The following is a 17,463-nucleotide window of genomic DNA, read 5'->3' as shown; positions in this document are numbered from 1 at the left end:
ACTGGTCAATGCCAGCTGCCGTGCGATTGTGCAACACGATAACCTTCCGCTGTCATTCGCAGATCTCTCTTGGCCGCTGTTATACCCGGGAAAGTTACGTCCCCTAGTAGCTGGCACGGACGTCTTGAACAAGCACGACAGATCTGAGGGCAGACAGGCGGTTGCACCCCGGGTGCCGGGCTGCCGTGCCGCCGCCTGGTTCAACCAATCGACAGATGCCCTCCGCGAACGAACGCTCACCGGTCGCGTGCCAGATTTCTTTTAATCGGTGGCTTATTGGCTATCAGATGCTAGGCGCGAAAAGGGAGATATGTCTGAAGCCCTGCGTGGAGCTGATGTGTAAGACACGAGATGAGGGGTTGGGAGGACGACGCGATGCCGTTCGCCGTGTATACGAGGTGACGTACGTTCCTCTCCCTCTTGGTTTGGTTATGGTCGATGATCTCGATGATCTCTGGCCGTCTTAACGTTGTGCAACTAGCCAGGAAATGCCCGCCACTTGCAATGATGATAATTCGGTGGCTGTCTTGGTCTTGGTGGTAAGCTTCTCAGCTAGGGAAGCTTACTTGTGATGAAGATTGTTGATATATGGAGTATCAAAACCCTCTGTAGATGACAGGTTCGTAGTTCGCACAAATTCAACCAAGAAGTTCCATTTGCTATCCCATTTCTTCTCGTGTTATCAGACATCATGCCCGGAGTACTAAACGGTCATGCAAACGGAAGCGCAACAGCCCAGGGGCAGCACCCTGGGAGCGAGCGAATCCCCAGAAAGCTTGTTCTCTGCTTTGATGGGACCGGTAACACGTTCACTGGCACCAATGCCGACACCAACGTGGTCAAGCTCTTGAGCAAGCTGGACCGCAACGACCCTGACCAGTACCATTACTACCAGAGTGAGTCGTTCCTCATCTTGACTAATCATTTCTCTGATTCTGATCGATGCCACTCAACAGCCGGAATCGGCACGTACGATATCAATGAGAAGTCCGTGAACAAGACTTGGTTTGGTGAGATTCAAAGCTCCATCTCTCAGACCGTGGACCAAGGCATCGGCAACACTTTCGATGCCCACGTCATGGCCGGATATCGGTTTCTGATGCGTTACTACGACTCCGTAAGCCTCTCCTCCTATTATATGCTACTAAAGCTAACACGATGCATGAAGGGGGACAAGATTTACATGTTCGGCTTCAGCCGTGGCGCCTTCACAGCAAAGTTCCTTGCCCGCATGATCAGCACAGTCGGCCTCCTCTGCAAGGGCAACGAGGAGATGGTCCCCTTCGCCTACCGCCTCTACCAGCGCTACCTCGCCGGCGAGGTTGAGGACTTCATCGTCTCCCACCCCAAGAAGAAGAACAGGGAGAAGGCCGCCAAGAAGGCCGAGAAGAAGGCAGCCAAAAAAGCCGCCGCCCTCGCCGCTGCCAACGGTAATGGCAACGGAAACGGTCACAGTAACGGCAACGGCAACGGCCACAGCGAGACGCAGCCACTCTTGGACGACACAGAAGCCGACATGGAGACCCACGATCACCAGGAGGGCGAGGACCCCGCCGTCCACGGCCACAACTTCGAAGTCGCAGCCGACGAGATCGCCGCGTTCTCGGACACCTTCTGCCGCAAAGTGGTCTCGTCCCACTGCGACACGGACCAGAAGGAGGGCAAGGAGTCCAACATCAAGGTGCACTTCCTCGGCATCTGGGACTGCGTCAACTCCGTCGCCATCCTCGAGCGCAAGGCGCCGATCCCGGTGCCCGTCGTCGGCACGGCGCACCACGTCCGCCACGCGGTCGCCGTCGACGAGCGCCGCGTCAAGTTCAAGGCCGCGCTGATGGCGCAGGACATGAAGAAGGGCGAGGAGATCCACGAGGACATCCTGGAGGTCTGGTTCCCCGGGTGCCACGGCGATGTCGGCGGTGGGTGGCCCGCTTCGGACAAGAACCCCCTCGAAGGCGGCCAGGCTGAGATGACGTGGTGGGAGACGATCAAGAACTTCTTCTCCACGCGTAAGCCGCCCAAGGGGAAGGCAATCGGGTGCGACAGGTTGCAGCTTAGTGATGTTGCGCTGGCGTGGATGATTGGCGAAGTCGAGGAGGTGGGCAAGAAACACCCCGAGGCTGCGCTCAAATGGCGGGAGGATAAGTTGAAGCACTTCAAGGACAAGTATGCAGACAAGAAGCATAAGGCGATGAAGGCTCCCATCCACGACTCGCTCGCGTTCAACACCGGAACGGGATTCTTTACGGTGTTGCTGTGGAAGCTCATGGGTAAGTCCTCTTCATGTCCTTGAAGATAATTGCTGACGCGGCTTAACAGAATGGCTCCCCTTCATCAAGCGCTGGGAGCTTGAAGACGGCCAATGGGAGAACGTGCGCTTTCCACTCAACAAGGGAGAGACACGCGATATACCTAAGGATGCCGTGCTTCATGAGTCACTTCTCTACCGCCTGAAAAAGGTCGAGAATTACTGCCCTCCTAATAATCACGGCGGCGTGCTGCCGGCTTGCTTGAAGCACCATCCGACGGGCACCATCGCAGAGTGTGATCCTCCCCATGACCACTCCCAGGTGCACAAGGACTGCAATCACAGGACGTTTACGATCCTCAAGTCTGTGGATACTATGGATTTGAAGTGAGCAGACCGAGGCTTTGGGGACCGCATACATTGGGATAGCGGTGCAACTGGGTAAGGGGTGGCGCGTAGGCAGAGCTATTTCGTCTAGATATGGCAAATACCTTACAAGCAAGACCAATTAGGATCTGCTGAACCCTAGAACGCAATAAATAGAGCAGCTACCTCATCCAGATGAGGACCCCCGTGGAAGCAAAATTTTACATAGGTATGGTCAGCCTAACATAAACCTGTACCAATTCAACTTCAGCTAGCCTTAACAGAGCTCTATATACTTGAGTTCTCCAGGTGCATGGGGTAACTTTTCATCATACCATTTCAAGTCCTCGTTGTCGACTTCAGTTGGGTACAGTGTAAATACACCCGCAACATTATCTGTCCAAAGAGGAACACCGCCAAAGCAAAGCCACTTAAAGGCCCCTACCAAAGGGTCGCCTGTATCTTTTGCAAGAGGCCTTAACAAACCGCCAAAGTAGTCGTTCTCGGAATGGCCAAGTGTGTTCGTAGGCATGCGACGGTCCAGCCTCATGAATACGTCTCCCACCTCTACATAGGCTGGCACAGCAAGAACAAAACCGGCAGTAGACAGTGCTAGTCGAATTCTCTGTCCTTCGTAAAGGTCCCACTTGAAGGCATTGTGATGTTCATAGGCTGTCGCAGACATAATCCCTCTTCCCACGTAAGCCATGAAGAAAGAGAGAGTCTGGAATGCCCTGGTAGCGACTATCGTCTTGTAAGATGTCGTCCCCATGCCGCTGATATTTTCCCGTGAGTATTCTCCCTTATCTTCCGCAGCCAAGTCCCAGAAGCTATCTGGGAAGAGCCTGATCGGGTTGGGGTCCTGCGTTCCGGACGACCTAATGTCCAGGTCTCTCCAGAAAGAAATGTTCTCCACTTCCAGGAACTCTTTCCGTTTAGCCCATCCCAGTTCGTCGAACTGTCGCATAACGTAGACGGCTTTTTTGACAAAATCCACCACGCACTGAGGGACGTCTTGTGGGCGGGGAAGGACGGGGCTGACGTATCGAATAAACCTGGGATCCTGATGATACTGATAAAAGCGCACGCGTTTCTCCACATCGCTGAGTAAAATATCATCCTCCGTTATCGTGGCATTTGTATTGCTCGTCGCTTGCGACCATTCATAGATACCCCAATCAGGCACCCACGAAGGCAGGTTCAACCAGTTGTTGGTAGGTGGGCGCTTGACATAACGGAGTAGCACTTCCAGTCCGTCGCGATAGTAGATATACCTGGCGGTCGCAATGAGAAGCTGCCTCAGCGGCATTTCGTAGTCCACGGTGAAGAACTCGGCGACTTCATCCCGGTCGGCATGCATACCCATATATGCGAAGACCATGTCTCTAGGATCGGAGGCGCGGCATCCCTGTCTCATCCGTAGGATGCGTGAGAGCGAGGGGTTTTTTTCTTTTGACATGCTGCGAATTTTCCAGTGATACGTCGCCCTTACGCGGTCCATGGTGTCCTTCTCCTCCAAGCTTAGTGATTGCATCTGTTGCAAAGCGGTGCTGCCTTGTCCTTTTGTTCGGTCCAGAATGGGAACCAGAAGCGCACCGAGTTCTCTCCATCTCACGCGAAGAGCACCGCACTGGACCCATGCGTCGCGGGATAGAAGGAGCTCCTGCGTAACCCATACGCGGGTAAACCATGGCCGTTGAAGCAGCTCATCGATGGCGGCGGCCGGGGGTTCTGAGCCGGCTTTAACGTCGAACTTCTTCAGCTGCTGCACATCTTTTGCCAGCGCGATTCGGGAGTTTCCCGCGGCGTCGACGGTGACGAATCCTGGCTTGCTGTCGTGAACAGCCTTGAAGATCGTCTCGATCCCGGGTGATAAGGGGCCAAGATAGATGACTGTGGTCTTGGCAAGAGAGTAGATGTTGCCCATGAGCGGCACTTGTCTATTCTTCTCTGCAGTGTCCGACTGGTTGATACAGAGAGCATCGGCCCAGATACGCTGGGGGGCTCCGGGGTAGGCATTGCGGACTTGAGTCAAGGCTTCCGCCAGATTATCCGTGATTCTCACGTCAATCCCGTCAATCTGGATAGATGATGTGCTGGCTGTTTTTCCCCATACATACGAGAGAGCCAGATAGCCGTTGGCGAAGTCTGAGTCGCATGCAGACAGAGTGGTATTGATCAGGGAGCCGGATAGAGGCGCTGTTGTCTCGTGGGAAGGATAGAGAACCAAAAGCCTGATCGCGTCTGCCTCCTCTAGGGGACGGAATTTTAATTGCATCATACCAGACGTTGGAAGCAAAGTCATAAGAGTTGGGTGTCGGGTGTGCCTTTCGAGCGAGGGCTGAGAGGGGAAACGATTAAGTGGTCGGGTTTGGTGCAGCAGGCTGCTATTTAAGGTCATATCTGACCAAATACCCCACCAGCTATGACCAATGCAACATTTTTAAGGATAGGTACCTAAATGCAAGGCACTTGGTTCACCGGAGCATGGAAACCAGAACCAACAATGGAGGCGTTGTTGCGGAGTGGATTTTCTAGTTTCGTCTCGGCCTGCTCTTCAGCCACTGAAACCCCTGCAACTGCTGCAGGCTAAGCGCACTGAAGACAGTACGAAACTCCCGGGTGTGATCATTTCTGAAGATGATTCCGACTCGTTGTTTGTCTATTTCAGTTCAAAGTCCGAAGGCTCTCAGGTTTGAGGGATCTTCTCCATGAGCAGTCGATCATCTCACAGATGAAGTTGGTGCCAGCTGTGGGCTCTATGGTTCCAAATTTGTCGCGGTTGCAGCAACGGAAGGGTGGCCGAGTTGGTTATGGCGCCAGGTTAAGGTCAGCTTAACATCTGTTTCCTGGTGGGGCAACCCGCGCGAGTTCGAGTCTCGTCCCTTTCATTTTTCGACTTTTTTGACATTTGTGAGAAGCGAATCTGGTCTCGATCTTTCTTGTGACTGAATCTCCCCTCATTGTTGTCTTAACTACTTGTGTTTCTCATTTTGAGTCACACTTCCTGGGCGTGACCCGATTATATTGAGAACGCCTAATATGAGCGGCGGACACAGTGTACAAGTAAATGTTACCAAATGGCCACCAGGAAGCGATCTGAGCCAGCTCTGTCAAGAACCCAGAACAACAATAACGACAGGGTAATTAATATTCTCTTTGCGTCGTGTTGACATCATATGCTCTGATTGGGCCCCTTTGGACTCGATGGTCTTTCCTGTGCAAACTGTAAGATCTGCTCATGAAATGGCCACGACAGACTTTCCACTCCCAACGACCGCCTCGGCCTCAATCTCAACCAGAACCTCGTCTCCAATCAGCCCAGCCGTAGTTGTTGTGTTCGCAGGCCAGACCCCTCGACAGTTGAAAACCCATCCATGTGCCGCCGAAACACCCTCAACGTCTTCCTCCCGCTGAAGCATCACCCTCGTCCGCACCACATCCGCCATGCTCCCCCCAAGTCGTCTCACGGCCCTCTCAATGATATCAAGCGCCGCAACAGCCTGCGACTTTGCAGACTTTCCTCCAACTACACCAAGCTGGCCTTGCAGCTCTTGCGGTGGATTCGCCGTCGTGCCCGACACCCTAATGACATTTCCAAACCTCACCGCGCGAGAGTAGCCACAGATCGGCTCCCACTTGCTCCCCGAGTGAAACTCCACCCTCTTCCCCATGGCGATGGCCTCCTCCACCTTTTGCATCTCATTGCTCTCCTTGATGTGGTCACTCAGGTCTCCAGAAGCTGTCATGAACGGCGGCCGTCGGTATTCGTCCCCGCAGTCGCCCGGTATATCCTTCAAACCCTCCTGCGCCTTTGCAATCGCAGCCCGATCCTCCTCATCAAGTTTGAACCCGAACGCCTCGACGTTCTTCTGGGCATACTCCCAGCTCTGCTCAGACAGCCTCGCCCCGATGATGACAGCCTTCACAGCCGGAACATCCAACACCCACCTCATCGCAACAGCAGCAACCGAAACACCATGCTTCTTCGCGACACCAGCTACCGCCCCAAGGACCCCTTGAAAAGCCTCCCATCCACCAGCAACCTGAATAAACCGCAAATACTTCCTCAAACTCCAATTCAACCCCTCCTCCTTCGGCTCCTCCACGCCAACCCACCTCTCCCCCAAGAACCCGCCCAGCAGCGTCCCATACGCAAGCAAACCCACCCCTCGCTCCTCACACACCCGGCCCATCCTCCCCTTCACAACTCTCAAATCAACCACCGACACCGACACCTGGTTCGAGACAACCTCATACCCTGAATCCAGCAACATCTCCAGATGCGCGGTATCCACGTTCGTCAGCCCGACATGCGCAATCTTCCCCCGCGCCTGCAGCGTCCGCAGGTGCGCCAGGTTGACCAGGTACGTGTCGTCCGTGTAGTCCCACACGTGGTACTGCATCAGCGCGATCTGCGCCGCGCCCATCCGCGCCAGCGCGAGGTCGACGGCCGCCTCGGCGGTTGCGAAGGACTTATCTCCGGTCTCGGGCGGACACCATTTTGTAAACGCCGTGACGGGGCGGTCGGCGGTGCGGGCGTGCTCCCCAAGGACGAGCTCGGCGGGGCCGTAGTGGTCTGCCATGTCGAAGGCGTCCAGCCCGGCGTCGATGCTGCATGACATCAGTCCATGTTTTCGGGTTTGAACCAGAATGATAACGGTGCAAAATGCTCACAGCGGCTTCATCGCCTTTGCGGCGGCCGCGACGTCGACGTCCTGGTCGTGGCCGCCGGCGAGCTGCCAGAGGCCGTTGAGGATGCGGGGTATCTCGATTGACCCCGCGATGGTTGTTCGCTCCACCTTTGACGTCTTTGCGGCCATGGCGATTGATGTATGTTGAATATTGAGATTACTTGAGTGTTGATGCCGATGATAATGTTTCTTCGGGGGCTGGGACGAGGGAAGGACGTTGTCACGTCACCTATCCCGCCCATAGGATGTCGCTTAACAATTTTCATGCATCTCCAAACCAAGACCACAATTTGGCCCCCATGACCACGACTTTCATCTGCATCACCATCTTGCTGCTCATCTGCGTCTTCTCCTATGATGTTGACACACTCACATGCTATTTGTGTTTATTAGAACATCGCATGCTTTTTCCATTGAACCTGCGTGCTAAATTAATCAGTTGAAATAATTTTCCCAAGACAACATCCGCTGGGGCCAATCAACGTGTCTGGATGCCATAAAAGATTGCTACTTTGAGAAGACCTCCCCTTCCAATGTCCAGACACGCTCCCCGGTTAGCTGACAGTAGCCTCTCCGCGAATCAGAGACGAAGACAATACGAACCGAGGAATAGCGCGAACTGATAGCTCTCGCCCGCAATCCCCGGACCCATCCTAAACTCCGCGAAATCCGGGTGGACGTCACATCCCAGACTACACGCCGTACGACCCTCAGGTTATCTGTGACGATGGCATCAAGTTCATGCATCATGTGTAGATCCGCAGTATTGGAGTCTCAAGATTGCCGCGAGCGGTAACACAAGTTCTGTATGATTGGACGTTGTTACGAAATTCCCGCTCCAGATCTTACCTGCATCTGGGTTGTCTCTTTTGAAGGATCACTTGGCTGCTGATGTGCTCAAAGTTCCTATAACACATTGTTACAGATGTTTGACGCTGCAATATGACTGGCAACAACGAGATCATACGTGCAGACTTCCTGGCGGGAGTGTTTACATCCAATATAAAAAGCCTACATCTCCAGGGATTTCTTGGAAAATCTCATGAATCCAAAGCCCTTGAGTTCCTGACTTATAACCTCAAAACCTCACCGCACTGCTCTTCAAACATCACCTCCATCTCCATCAACAAGCAGCCGCAATGACAACCATCACCAACCACCGCACCCGCACCAGGGTCGCAGACCTCCCCTCCCCCATCCCCTCCGTGCCCCCTTTCCCCTCCGAAGCCAACCTCGACGTCGCCGCCGAAGCATCTCACTTCCTCAAAGCCCTCTCCGATGCCGTGACCAACGCCGACTGGCCCTCCTTCGCAGACCTCTTCGTCGAAGACTCCTGGTGGAGGGACACCCTCACCCTCACCTTCGACAAGCGCACCATCCTCGGCCGCGCCGCCATCCTCCGCGCCTGGGAATCCCTCTCCTCGACCCGAGCCCCGTCCACCTTCTCCCCCAAACCCGAGCTCAAAGGCCTCAAGCCCGCCTTCGTCAGACTCTCCCCAACCCTCGCCACCCTCGAGGTCCCCTTCTCCTTCCACTGCGCCCACCCCGCGACCTCCTGCACCGGCCTCGCAAAGCTCATCCCCATCACCACCACCACCTCCTCCTCTCCCACGTTCAAGATCTGGGGCCTAACAACCCAAGTCCACGCCCTCCTCTCCCGCCCCTTCACCCCCCTCCCACGCCCCTCCTCCTCCCTCCTCCCATCCTCCCAGCGCGGCCGCTCCTCCGCCCAGGGCCTGCCCTCCCTCCCCGCCTCCACCATCCTCGACGCCGTCATCGTCGGGGGCAGCTGCAACGGCATCGCCAACGCAATGCGCCTCGAGAGCGCCGGCGCAGAGTGCCTCGTCCTCGACTCCGAGCCCCTCGCCGGCGGCAACTGGTCCTCCGCCCGCTACGCCTCCATCCGCCTGCACCACCCCAAGTCCATGATCCAGCTCCCCGACTACCCCGTCCCGTCCTCCCTCCCTGAGTTCCTCTCCGGCCCGCAGCTAACATCCTACTACCGCGCCGCCGTCGAGGACCTCCGCCTCCCCTTCTTCGGCGGCGTGACCGTCACCGCCAACACCTGGTCGCCCACCACCAACCTCTGGACCGTCCACCTCACCGACACCCTTACATCCTCCTCCTCCACCACCCTCCTCGCGCGCAACCTCATCCTCTCAACAGGCTGGCTCGTCTCCCCGTCCAACATCAACCTGCCCCCCATGTCGCCCCCTCCACCACCCACCTTCCCCGGCCCCATCCTCCACTCCACATCCTACCACACCCCCGCCCCCTTCGCCTCCAAACGCGTCCTGGTAATCGGCTCCGGCAACTCCGCGCACGACATCGCCGCCGACCTCGCCCTCTCCCCGCTCGTCCCCTCCGTCTCCATCCTCCAGCGCAGCCCCACCGTCCTCCTCGACCTGCCCGCCTTCCTCCCCGTCATCACCGCGCGCTACAACTCCCTCCCGGGTGCCCCCGAGTCCGCCGACTTCGCCGAGTCCGCCCTCCCCGCCGGCGTCTCCCGCACCCTCGCCCAATCCGCCATCCGTTCCCTCATGGCCCAACACTCCGCCCGCACGGAGAAATTTGAAGAGGCAGGCTACCTCGTCGACCGCGCCCCGTGCCTAATCTCCAAACAGCTCGAAGAGCGCGGACGCGCGTTCTACGTCGACCAGCCGGGAACCCTCCAACTAGTACTAGACGGCAAGATCGGCATCGAGCGCGGCGAGGCGCGCGGTTTCGCGGAGAATGGTGTGGTCGTCGTCGACAGGGACACCGGGGTCGAGCGGGTGGTTGAGGCGGATGCGGTGGTGTTCGCGACGGGGTTCGGGGACGTGGACGCGCCGCGGGCGTGGGCGGAGAGCGGGTTCGTGGACGAGGAGACGGCGGGGCGGATTGAGAATGTTGGGAGGATTGGGGTGGATGAGGAGGGGGAGTGGATTGGGATTACGACATTCTCTGGACGTGAGTACTGTTTTGAGGATGGGTGATTATGACTGACTGTTGTGGCAGATCCGAATCTCTACTTTTCTGGGGTTGGACTCATTTTCTGTCGGGGGATTGTAAGTTTGCTGCTCCGCCTTACCATGTTGATCTCATGCTAACGGTAAATAGTCCAGGTTCACTGCTATCCAGGTCCTGGCTGATATCGATGGGGTGTTTCCGGAGAGATATGCTCGTTCAGTCAAGGAGTAGTGTCTGTATAGTCACATGTAGACGAACGACAACATCACGTACCGCTGTAGCATCCGAATGAAATATAAGGCTTTTCCTAATATCTACCAGCCTCTCTAACGCCGGTGGTCGGAGCACAACTATGCATCCGTGCAAGACCAAATAATTCCATCATACGCCGCCCTCATGCCGTCATATCATAGCCGCCTTATGAAGGCAGCGTTGCAAGCAATCAAACTGTTCGCCGCCAGCTCCTGTGCCGGCGGCTTGTCGAGGATAAGACGGGACAATGCCAATGCTGTCCGCCCTTTTCCTCCATCCCAATGCCCTCGTACCACCGAAAATCCATGCACTCCATAACTTTGACAAAAGGCGAACTGTGAAATAAAGACATGTCCGCCGAGGTATCCTCATCGAGTAAGAATAAAAACGAAGAAAATAACGCCATTCATCCGCAAAACATCTCCCAGTACCCCTTAATCAAGGTATAGGGGCTTCACGACCCACGAGCCGGCACGCCCTTGACCGCCGGAACGCTCTGCGATGGTCGTGATGGCCTCCTTGATGTCGTTGCGCGAGACCTTGGCGTGGGCGAGCGCAACGTACGATAGATCGATCAAGCCGCCCTTGGCAATCTTGGGGTTCGCCTGGATGACCTTCTTGAGCTCCTGCAGGACGTTATTCTCCAGGATCTTCTTTGGAAGCGTCTGCGGAGTGTTCTTGGCCCCAATGGCTTGGAAGGCGTTGGCCGGCGCTGATGTGTCTGCCGTCTTGGACGCAGCCTTGGGTGCTTTCTGCTTCGGCTCGGGCTCCCAATACTTTGTCGAAAAGGGGTCGATGCTGTGGCGGGAATCGAGGGTCTCTGAAGCAGTGTTAAAACGGCTGTACGCGTCTAATGGGGAAGGTGACTTACCGAGAATGAATTCCATCCTGTGTTCGTACATGGTGCGATTCGGGCCCATGCGTTTGCGGTCCTCCCAACAGACTCCCGTACTCACAGGTTCGAGTCCATTGGCACTAACAAATCTCGCAGGTCCACTATCTTCCGAGTCGTCAAGGAACTCGTCCATGTCTTCGCCGTCGCCGTCGAGGTCTTCTTCGTCATCGTCGTCAATGTCGACATCTTCGCCTTCGCTCTCCCACTCGGCTTCTGAGTCGTGGTCGTAGTTGACGGGGACAAGCCCGCGCAGTGTCGGGTTTCGTGCTAGTCGTCGCATGCCGTCTTTGCCTGCCTGGTACGGTCTGAGGGTTACTGTTCCCTTGTAAGGCGGGCGCACATCCTGCCAGAAGCGCAGTGTCTTCACGGGAATCTTGCGAAGGGCGTCTGCGGTCTCCTTTGTAATTGCCTTCCTGTCCTCCTCGCTGGCACCCTCGGCCTTCTGGGTGAGCTTCTGCATCTTTTCCATGGTGTATCTGACGGGCGGGTAAATTCGGCCTCGTGGTGCGGGGCGGCAGGGTAGTTGGAAGATCTCGACCGGGTTGAACTTGCTCGACTCGTCCATTGTCCTCTTGCCGTCAATGTACTCGTCCAGAATCTGTGACTTGGCCGCGTGTGCCTCCTCGTCCATCTCGAAGGGGTTCTTGGCCATGCGGACCGTCTCGTGAACGAAGAAGGGCTTGAACCTCTTCTCGTACTCTGACTTCTCCTCCTTCGCCGGCGCTGGTGTCGACTCAGCGGCAGAAGCCTTTGCGGGGCTCTCCGTCTTGACGGCAGCAGCCGGCGACTCCTTCTTTGGCGTGACGGGGGCCTTCTTGGGGGTGAAGAAGGACATGAGCTTCGGCTGGGCACGCTCCTTCTTCTCCTTCTCCTCCTTGATCTTACGATCTTCTTCCTCCTTCTTGCGGCGCTTCTCATCCCGCTTTGCCTGCTTCTCCGCTTCCTCCTTTGCCTTTTCGGCCCGCTTTAATTGCTTCTCGGCATCGAGCTTGGCCTTCTCGGCCTGCTTCGCCTCCTTCTCCTCTTCCCGCTCCTTCTTCTTCTGAGCCTTCTCTTTTGCCTCGGCCTCCAGCTCTGCGGCGGTGCGGCGCTTGCGCTTAGCAGGTGGCTGGGGTGTCGACGATGCCGCCGTTGAGGCAGGCGGTTGTGACGAGGGAGCGGCGCCGGCGGTCTGTGTCTGCTTCAGAGGCGAGGCCTTGGTCGGTGTGGGGTTGGGCGATGGTGAGTCGCGTGCTGGCGTGGTCGTGCCCGCGGTGGTCAGCGAGTCCGGGCTGCTCTGGGGAGGAGGGGTGTCGCGTGTGATTTCGATGGAGGGGGACATGGCTGCTGGGTCGTTAGAATACTGATCTGCTCTGCAGTGGCAGGTGCGTCGGGCATAGATACCTTTGCTCGGCTGGACGACGCCCTCGGTGGCCTGCTGCTTCACGCCGGCGTCAAGGCCGCGGTCGTCGATGGCGACCTCGTCGCCCGAGTACTCATCGTGGCTCCTCTTCAAGCCGTTCTCCATCTCGTTCTTTCTCTGCAGATTGGGTGACATGTCGAACAAAGGCATCGGAGGGCTGTGTGTGTCGCAGGGGTCGCGACCGTGTATCGTCGGGCTTGCGTGAGTGGTTGCAGGTTGTGGGGTATGTCGGTGTAGAAGTGAAGTGGTGAAAGTTTGAGGCGGTCGAGAGGAACGTCGAGAAGGAAGTAGATTAGACTGGTCTGATCCCAATTGAGGGCATCGACTGCGTCAGGACATGGGTTGGGCCGTCTTTGGATCGCAAAAGGGACAGCTGCGGCAGCGTCGTAGGTCTCGAAAAGGTGAAATCGCGGATGGGGCAAAGTGGAAAGGGCCGTTAATGGAGCCGTTGTTGGTGGTTGCGTGAGGGCAGGAGAGCGTTGTTCCTCCACTGAGACGCGACGGACGCGTAAATTTGGCGTCAGCGAGGCCGGGGTCGTGTCTTTGGGCCGCTGAGAGTGGCAGGGGCGCTCCTTTTGGTGGAAATGGGAAAGTCTGTTGGAGGCTTTTGCGTCTGTTAGGACGCTACCCCTTTCCTGAGGATGCGGAGCGGCAGGCGTGATGGAGTTGGTGGAAGTGTCAAACGACCTAATATCAGATGCAAGCTGTGCATTTAGAGATTGGAAGTTCTTTGCAGACCAGTCACAGAGTATTCCATACTTACATCCAACATTTCCGTGGCATCAAGACGCATCTTCAGGTATGGTTGATCCATTACAAGACCCGAGTTCAACATCTTACCGTCGTCCCGCACTAACAGACCTCTTTACCAGCAACGCGACCCCGCAGAACGCGCTAACACCCCCGATAAGATAACCGATGTGAACCTCGATGCCCCTGTGGCTGAAGCACCTCTCCGTGGCTGGTACCCACACCCGTGGCTCACCCTCAGCCTCCGCACGGCCCCGGCTCCCTCACCCTGCCCTGTCTTATTCCCGGCAGCCCGGTAAAGCCCGCCGACCGAGCCGCCCTCACCGAGCAAGCCCCACCCACCAGCGCAGCAAACAGAATCTCCACAACCGCCCTGCCGCCAAAGAACGAACACGCGGAAACCAATAACGCAAAGTCCCCACACCCTCCGGTTGCTGCCAAAATTGGTCCCAGCCCTTGGCGCAAGTCAGAACGTTACATCATGATGCCATATCCTCCCTAGCGGGCTAAATCCCTGTGCCTCCCATCGTCCGCCCCGAGAGAGAGCCACATATGATGCCGCCGTTCTTAGGGGTCCAACTGCACCACGGTCTTGAAGGGGTCCCGTCTCGCGGGCAACACGAGATGATCGACAGCTTCCCTTTCCGCCGCCGCCGCCGCCGCCCCAAGCTCATGCCCGACGCAAGCACGCACAGAACCCTAAATGATGTGACGGGGGCGTGCATGTTCTATCCCACGGTGTCGGGAGGGTGGCTGGGCGATGGATGGGGATGTTCGTCCATGGGGGATCTGTGATTGCCATGCACGACGATTGCAGAACTCCCTCTTCCTGCATCGTCTCTCCCTTACCACAACCGGTGATCGTGTCGTAACTTCGGCACCTTCAACCAAGGCAGAGGACGGAGATCAATCACCCCCCCCCAAGCTCCCCCAACGTCCCATCGTCGTGATCTACAGTCTCACACCTTCGTATTCCCCCTTCAGAGAGAGAGAGAAGAACACCACCACGTTACAGAAACACTCATCAATCTCGCCTCACCCAAACGCGCCACAAGAAAGTCTAAAAACCCACAATTCCCAAAAAGAAAGAAAGGCCACCAGCTCGGAGTTCACCCCGACCTGCTCACCAAGTAAGTTTTGGTAAGGTCGCACTCCCCAGCAGCATCTCCAAAGACGCCGTCGCAGCGTTACAACAGCTTCTCAGTCCACCGTCTCATACGGCAGCCCCGTCAAGCGACGTCGTGTTTGGCAGTCCGCTGTCAAAAGTGTACTATGTTTGGAACAAAAAAAGCAGCAGACCGTTCCTAGCCCACACCAACCAACCAGCACTAGCCCTTCAAGAAGCGTAGCACCGCAAGCGGCTCTCTCTGCTCCAACCTCACCAAACAAAACCCACATGCTATCCCATCCGTAGATCGCACCTCCCATGGCCGCCCCAGATATGACGCTTGACTCGAAACCAACGCAACGGGGAGACGGCAGGTGGCATTGGGGATATTGATCAGGAAGGGTTCATCCTTCGTCACCTATCAAGAATTATAGCGAGACAAGCGGCGGGGGGAGGTGGTTAGATATCGGTACAGGGCCTCGGACGTGGAGAGAGAGCTATACCCTGGAAGCAAGCAAGTGAGCAAACAAATGTTCGGAAACGGCGATGCAGCTAGCTGGTTCGTCGAGCTCGATGTCGCATTACCCTAGCTTCAGAGACAACACCTCGGCGACTCAGCTGGCGTAGCTTCTCCCCGTCACAGGGAGGATCTGACTGCTGATTCCTCACTCGAATTCGTGCTGCTTGCTGAAAGACCTCGACCCGAGGTAAACTTCACATTCTCACTGCGTGGCGGGAATTGTCACAAAATGCTCCAAGAAAGGTTGTTTTTTCGCCATGTGCCCAAGAATGGCTTTTCATATTCGAGCATTTCAAGCTCCGTCTGTCTTGTCTCACTTCTCCTCCCCAGACATCGCCCCCCTCTCCGTTCATCCGGGGGTTGTCTCTGAACATGTGGTATCATCCTCCTCCCTTCGCAACCAGTGTGCCTTTTTGTCTTCCGCCACCAAAGTCCCCCTCTCCGTCCCCTCACTGTTTTGTCTTGCCCGCAGATTAGAGGATGGCACCCGAACAGGGGGAAACCATCAAAGTGTGAGGAGTAGACCGCGTACTCGGGAAACATAAAACCAGGACAGAAAAATACAGACACGCGGAAAGAAACCCGTGGGTAGCGATCGTACTGAGGAAAACAGGAGGAAAAAGACGAGGAGTTTTGAGAATCTCGAGACAATGGAATCCAACCCCGAGTGTGTGTGATCTCGGGATGGCCTCTGTATGGTATCATCCCACCCAAAAGTAAAAAAACAATACAAAATCCAGGAAAACGCCGATGTGATGCAGGTTTTGATAGTAGGAAAGAAAACGGTGGTCTCCCCCCCCCCCCCCCCCCCCCCCCCCCCCCCCCACCCAAACGACCGTGTGTGTGTGTGTGTGTATTGCTCGGCAAAGCACTCGTACAAGAACAGGTAATAAGAAATTTTCGAGTTCGGTTCTTCCGAGGGTGGCCCGTCGAGGGCCTCTCATCGTGTGTGTTCGAGCTCGTTCGGGTGTGTGAAGAGGTGTTAATCGGGGTTGGCAATGTAAAGACGGCCTCCCGTAAGCGTCGAAGTGCGCTCGTCGACGCTTCCCCTCCTACGGAGATCGTCGGCGCCCTTGACGCTCTTCTCGCGGGTGACGGTCTGGTGCATGAGCGAGTTACTGGCGAGCCTGGCGGCGTTGGTGTTCATGTTCAGCTCGCCCAGGTTGTCGGCCCTCTCGGCGCTGCTGCCGGACGAGCCGGTGGTCATGGCCCTGCCGCTCGCGTTGTCGCCCAGGGTCTCCTCCTGCTTCTCCTCGACGAGGCTGCCGGTCCTCTCGGGGGTGTCGCCGGGGCTCCACCTGCGTCCGCTGCCGCTGCCCAGGCCGCCCGAGGACCTGTAGCCGGGGCCGCGGCGGCTCGCGAGACTGCTGCGGCCGCTGCTACCGGTGCGGCGGTGGTGCAGGCGAGCGTCGTCCTCGTCCGAGTCCTCGCCCTCGACCTCTGTGGCGGAGAGACGCATGGGGACGCCGCCGACGCCGACGTGGTGGTCGCCCGGGGCATAGCCGACGACGCCGGGCTTTCCGTGGTGACGGATCTTGGCGGCGACCTTGCCGGTAGCAGAGATGCCGGTGCTGGTGCGTCCGGAGGGGGCGGAGAGGCCGGAGGAGTGGCGCTGGCCGCCGATAACCTCGAGGGTGGCCCGCATCTTGGCGGCGCGCTGCTGGGCGAGCAGGCGGGGGTCTTCGTACTGGGCGCGGTCGCACCAGACGGTGGCCTTCTGCTTGCGGAGCAGGGCGACGTAGCCGGTGGGTTGCGGGGAGCCGCCGCCTGATCGTGACGAGGTGGAGCGGCGGAGGTCTGTCGTGGGGGAGGTGCGGTAGGCGGCGGGAGGGGGCACGCTCGAGGTGGTGCTGAAGGTGTTGACGGAGGGCGAGCGGCGGGAGTGTTGTTGGGGAGCCTGGGCGAGGTGCATTGGCGTCGGGCTCTGGATGGCGACGGGGAAGGTATTTGAGGAGACGGTGCGGGTGCGGGAGTGGGAGTAGATGGCGGACGAGTCCATGGGCTGCTGGCGCCGACTCGCCGACGGGTCCAACATTGCGGCGGTGGTTCCCCCCTCAGGGCCTTGAGGTCAAGGTGTGGTGGTGATGTTGTTCGTGGTGTTTTGGAGGTGGTCACCTCTGCGGGCAGACTGGATGCTGCCACTCACTGCCAGAGGGTGTAGGTAATTATTGTCGGTGTCGATGTTGACGGAGGTAATGCTTCCTTCCCGGGCGATCCAGGTTGACTGGTGATGTCGCCTGTTGAGAGAGGGAGGGAAGGAAGGCGGTGGTGGTGGTGGTGGT

At 57.1% G+C, this 17,463-nt stretch overlaps 5 protein-coding genes across 5 annotated transcripts; 2 read left to right on the top strand and 3 right to left on the bottom strand.

Moving 5' to 3' along the window:
* Positions 1-691: 691 nt before the first annotated feature.
* On the top strand, positions 692-2,636 carry CGCS363_v005654 (Uncharacterized protein; the record flags this gene model as incomplete). The annotated part of the gene is made up of 4 exons (XM_036637503.1): positions 692-896; positions 957-1,117; positions 1,169-2,267; positions 2,317-2,636. 4 exons carry the CDS (start codon positions 692-694, stop codon positions 2,634-2,636), a joined length of 1,785 nt encoding a protein of 594 aa, XP_036498655.1.
* A 3,214-nt stretch (positions 2,637-5,850) lies between these two features.
* On the bottom strand, positions 5,851-7,434 carry CGCS363_v005653 (Uncharacterized protein; the record flags this gene model as incomplete). The annotated part of the gene is made up of 2 exons (XM_036637502.1): positions 5,851-7,225; positions 7,289-7,434. 2 exons carry the CDS (start codon positions 7,432-7,434, stop codon positions 5,851-5,853), a joined length of 1,521 nt encoding a protein of 506 aa, XP_036498662.1.
* Positions 7,435-8,444: 1,010 nt separating this feature from the next.
* YUC2 (Indole-3-pyruvate monooxygenase YUCCA2) lies at positions 8,445-10,485 on the top strand (the record flags this gene model as incomplete). Its single annotated transcript, XM_036637501.1, has 3 exons — positions 8,445-10,254; positions 10,303-10,352; positions 10,405-10,485. 3 exons carry the CDS (start codon positions 8,445-8,447, stop codon positions 10,483-10,485), a joined length of 1,941 nt encoding a protein of 646 aa, XP_036498661.1.
* A 455-nt stretch (positions 10,486-10,940) lies between these two features.
* Positions 10,941-12,938, bottom strand: rlf2 (Chromatin assembly factor 1 subunit rlf2; the record flags this gene model as incomplete). Its single annotated transcript, XM_036637500.1, has 3 exons — positions 10,941-11,326; positions 11,378-12,724; positions 12,785-12,938. The coding sequence occupies 3 exons, from the start codon at positions 12,936-12,938 to the stop codon at positions 10,941-10,943; spliced, it is 1,887 nt and encodes a 628-aa protein (XP_036498660.1).
* A 3,225-nt stretch (positions 12,939-16,163) lies between these two features.
* Positions 16,164-17,216, bottom strand: CGCS363_v005650 (uncharacterized protein; the record flags this gene model as incomplete). Its single annotated transcript, XM_036637499.1, has 1 exon — positions 16,164-17,216. The coding sequence occupies one exon, from the start codon at positions 17,214-17,216 to the stop codon at positions 16,164-16,166; it is 1,053 nt and encodes a 350-aa protein (XP_036498659.1).
* Between the last annotated feature and the right edge of the window lie 247 nt (positions 17,217-17,463).

This window comes from Colletotrichum siamense (genome assembly GCF_013390195.1).
Source record: "Colletotrichum siamense strain Cg363 chromosome Unknown KSG_Cg363_contig03, whole genome shotgun sequence".
Lineage (NCBI taxonomy): Eukaryota > Fungi > Ascomycota > Sordariomycetes > Glomerellales > Glomerellaceae > Colletotrichum > Colletotrichum siamense.
The sequence above is the reverse complement of the archived record's forward strand: the minus strand, read 5'-3'. Positions and strand labels throughout refer to the sequence as shown.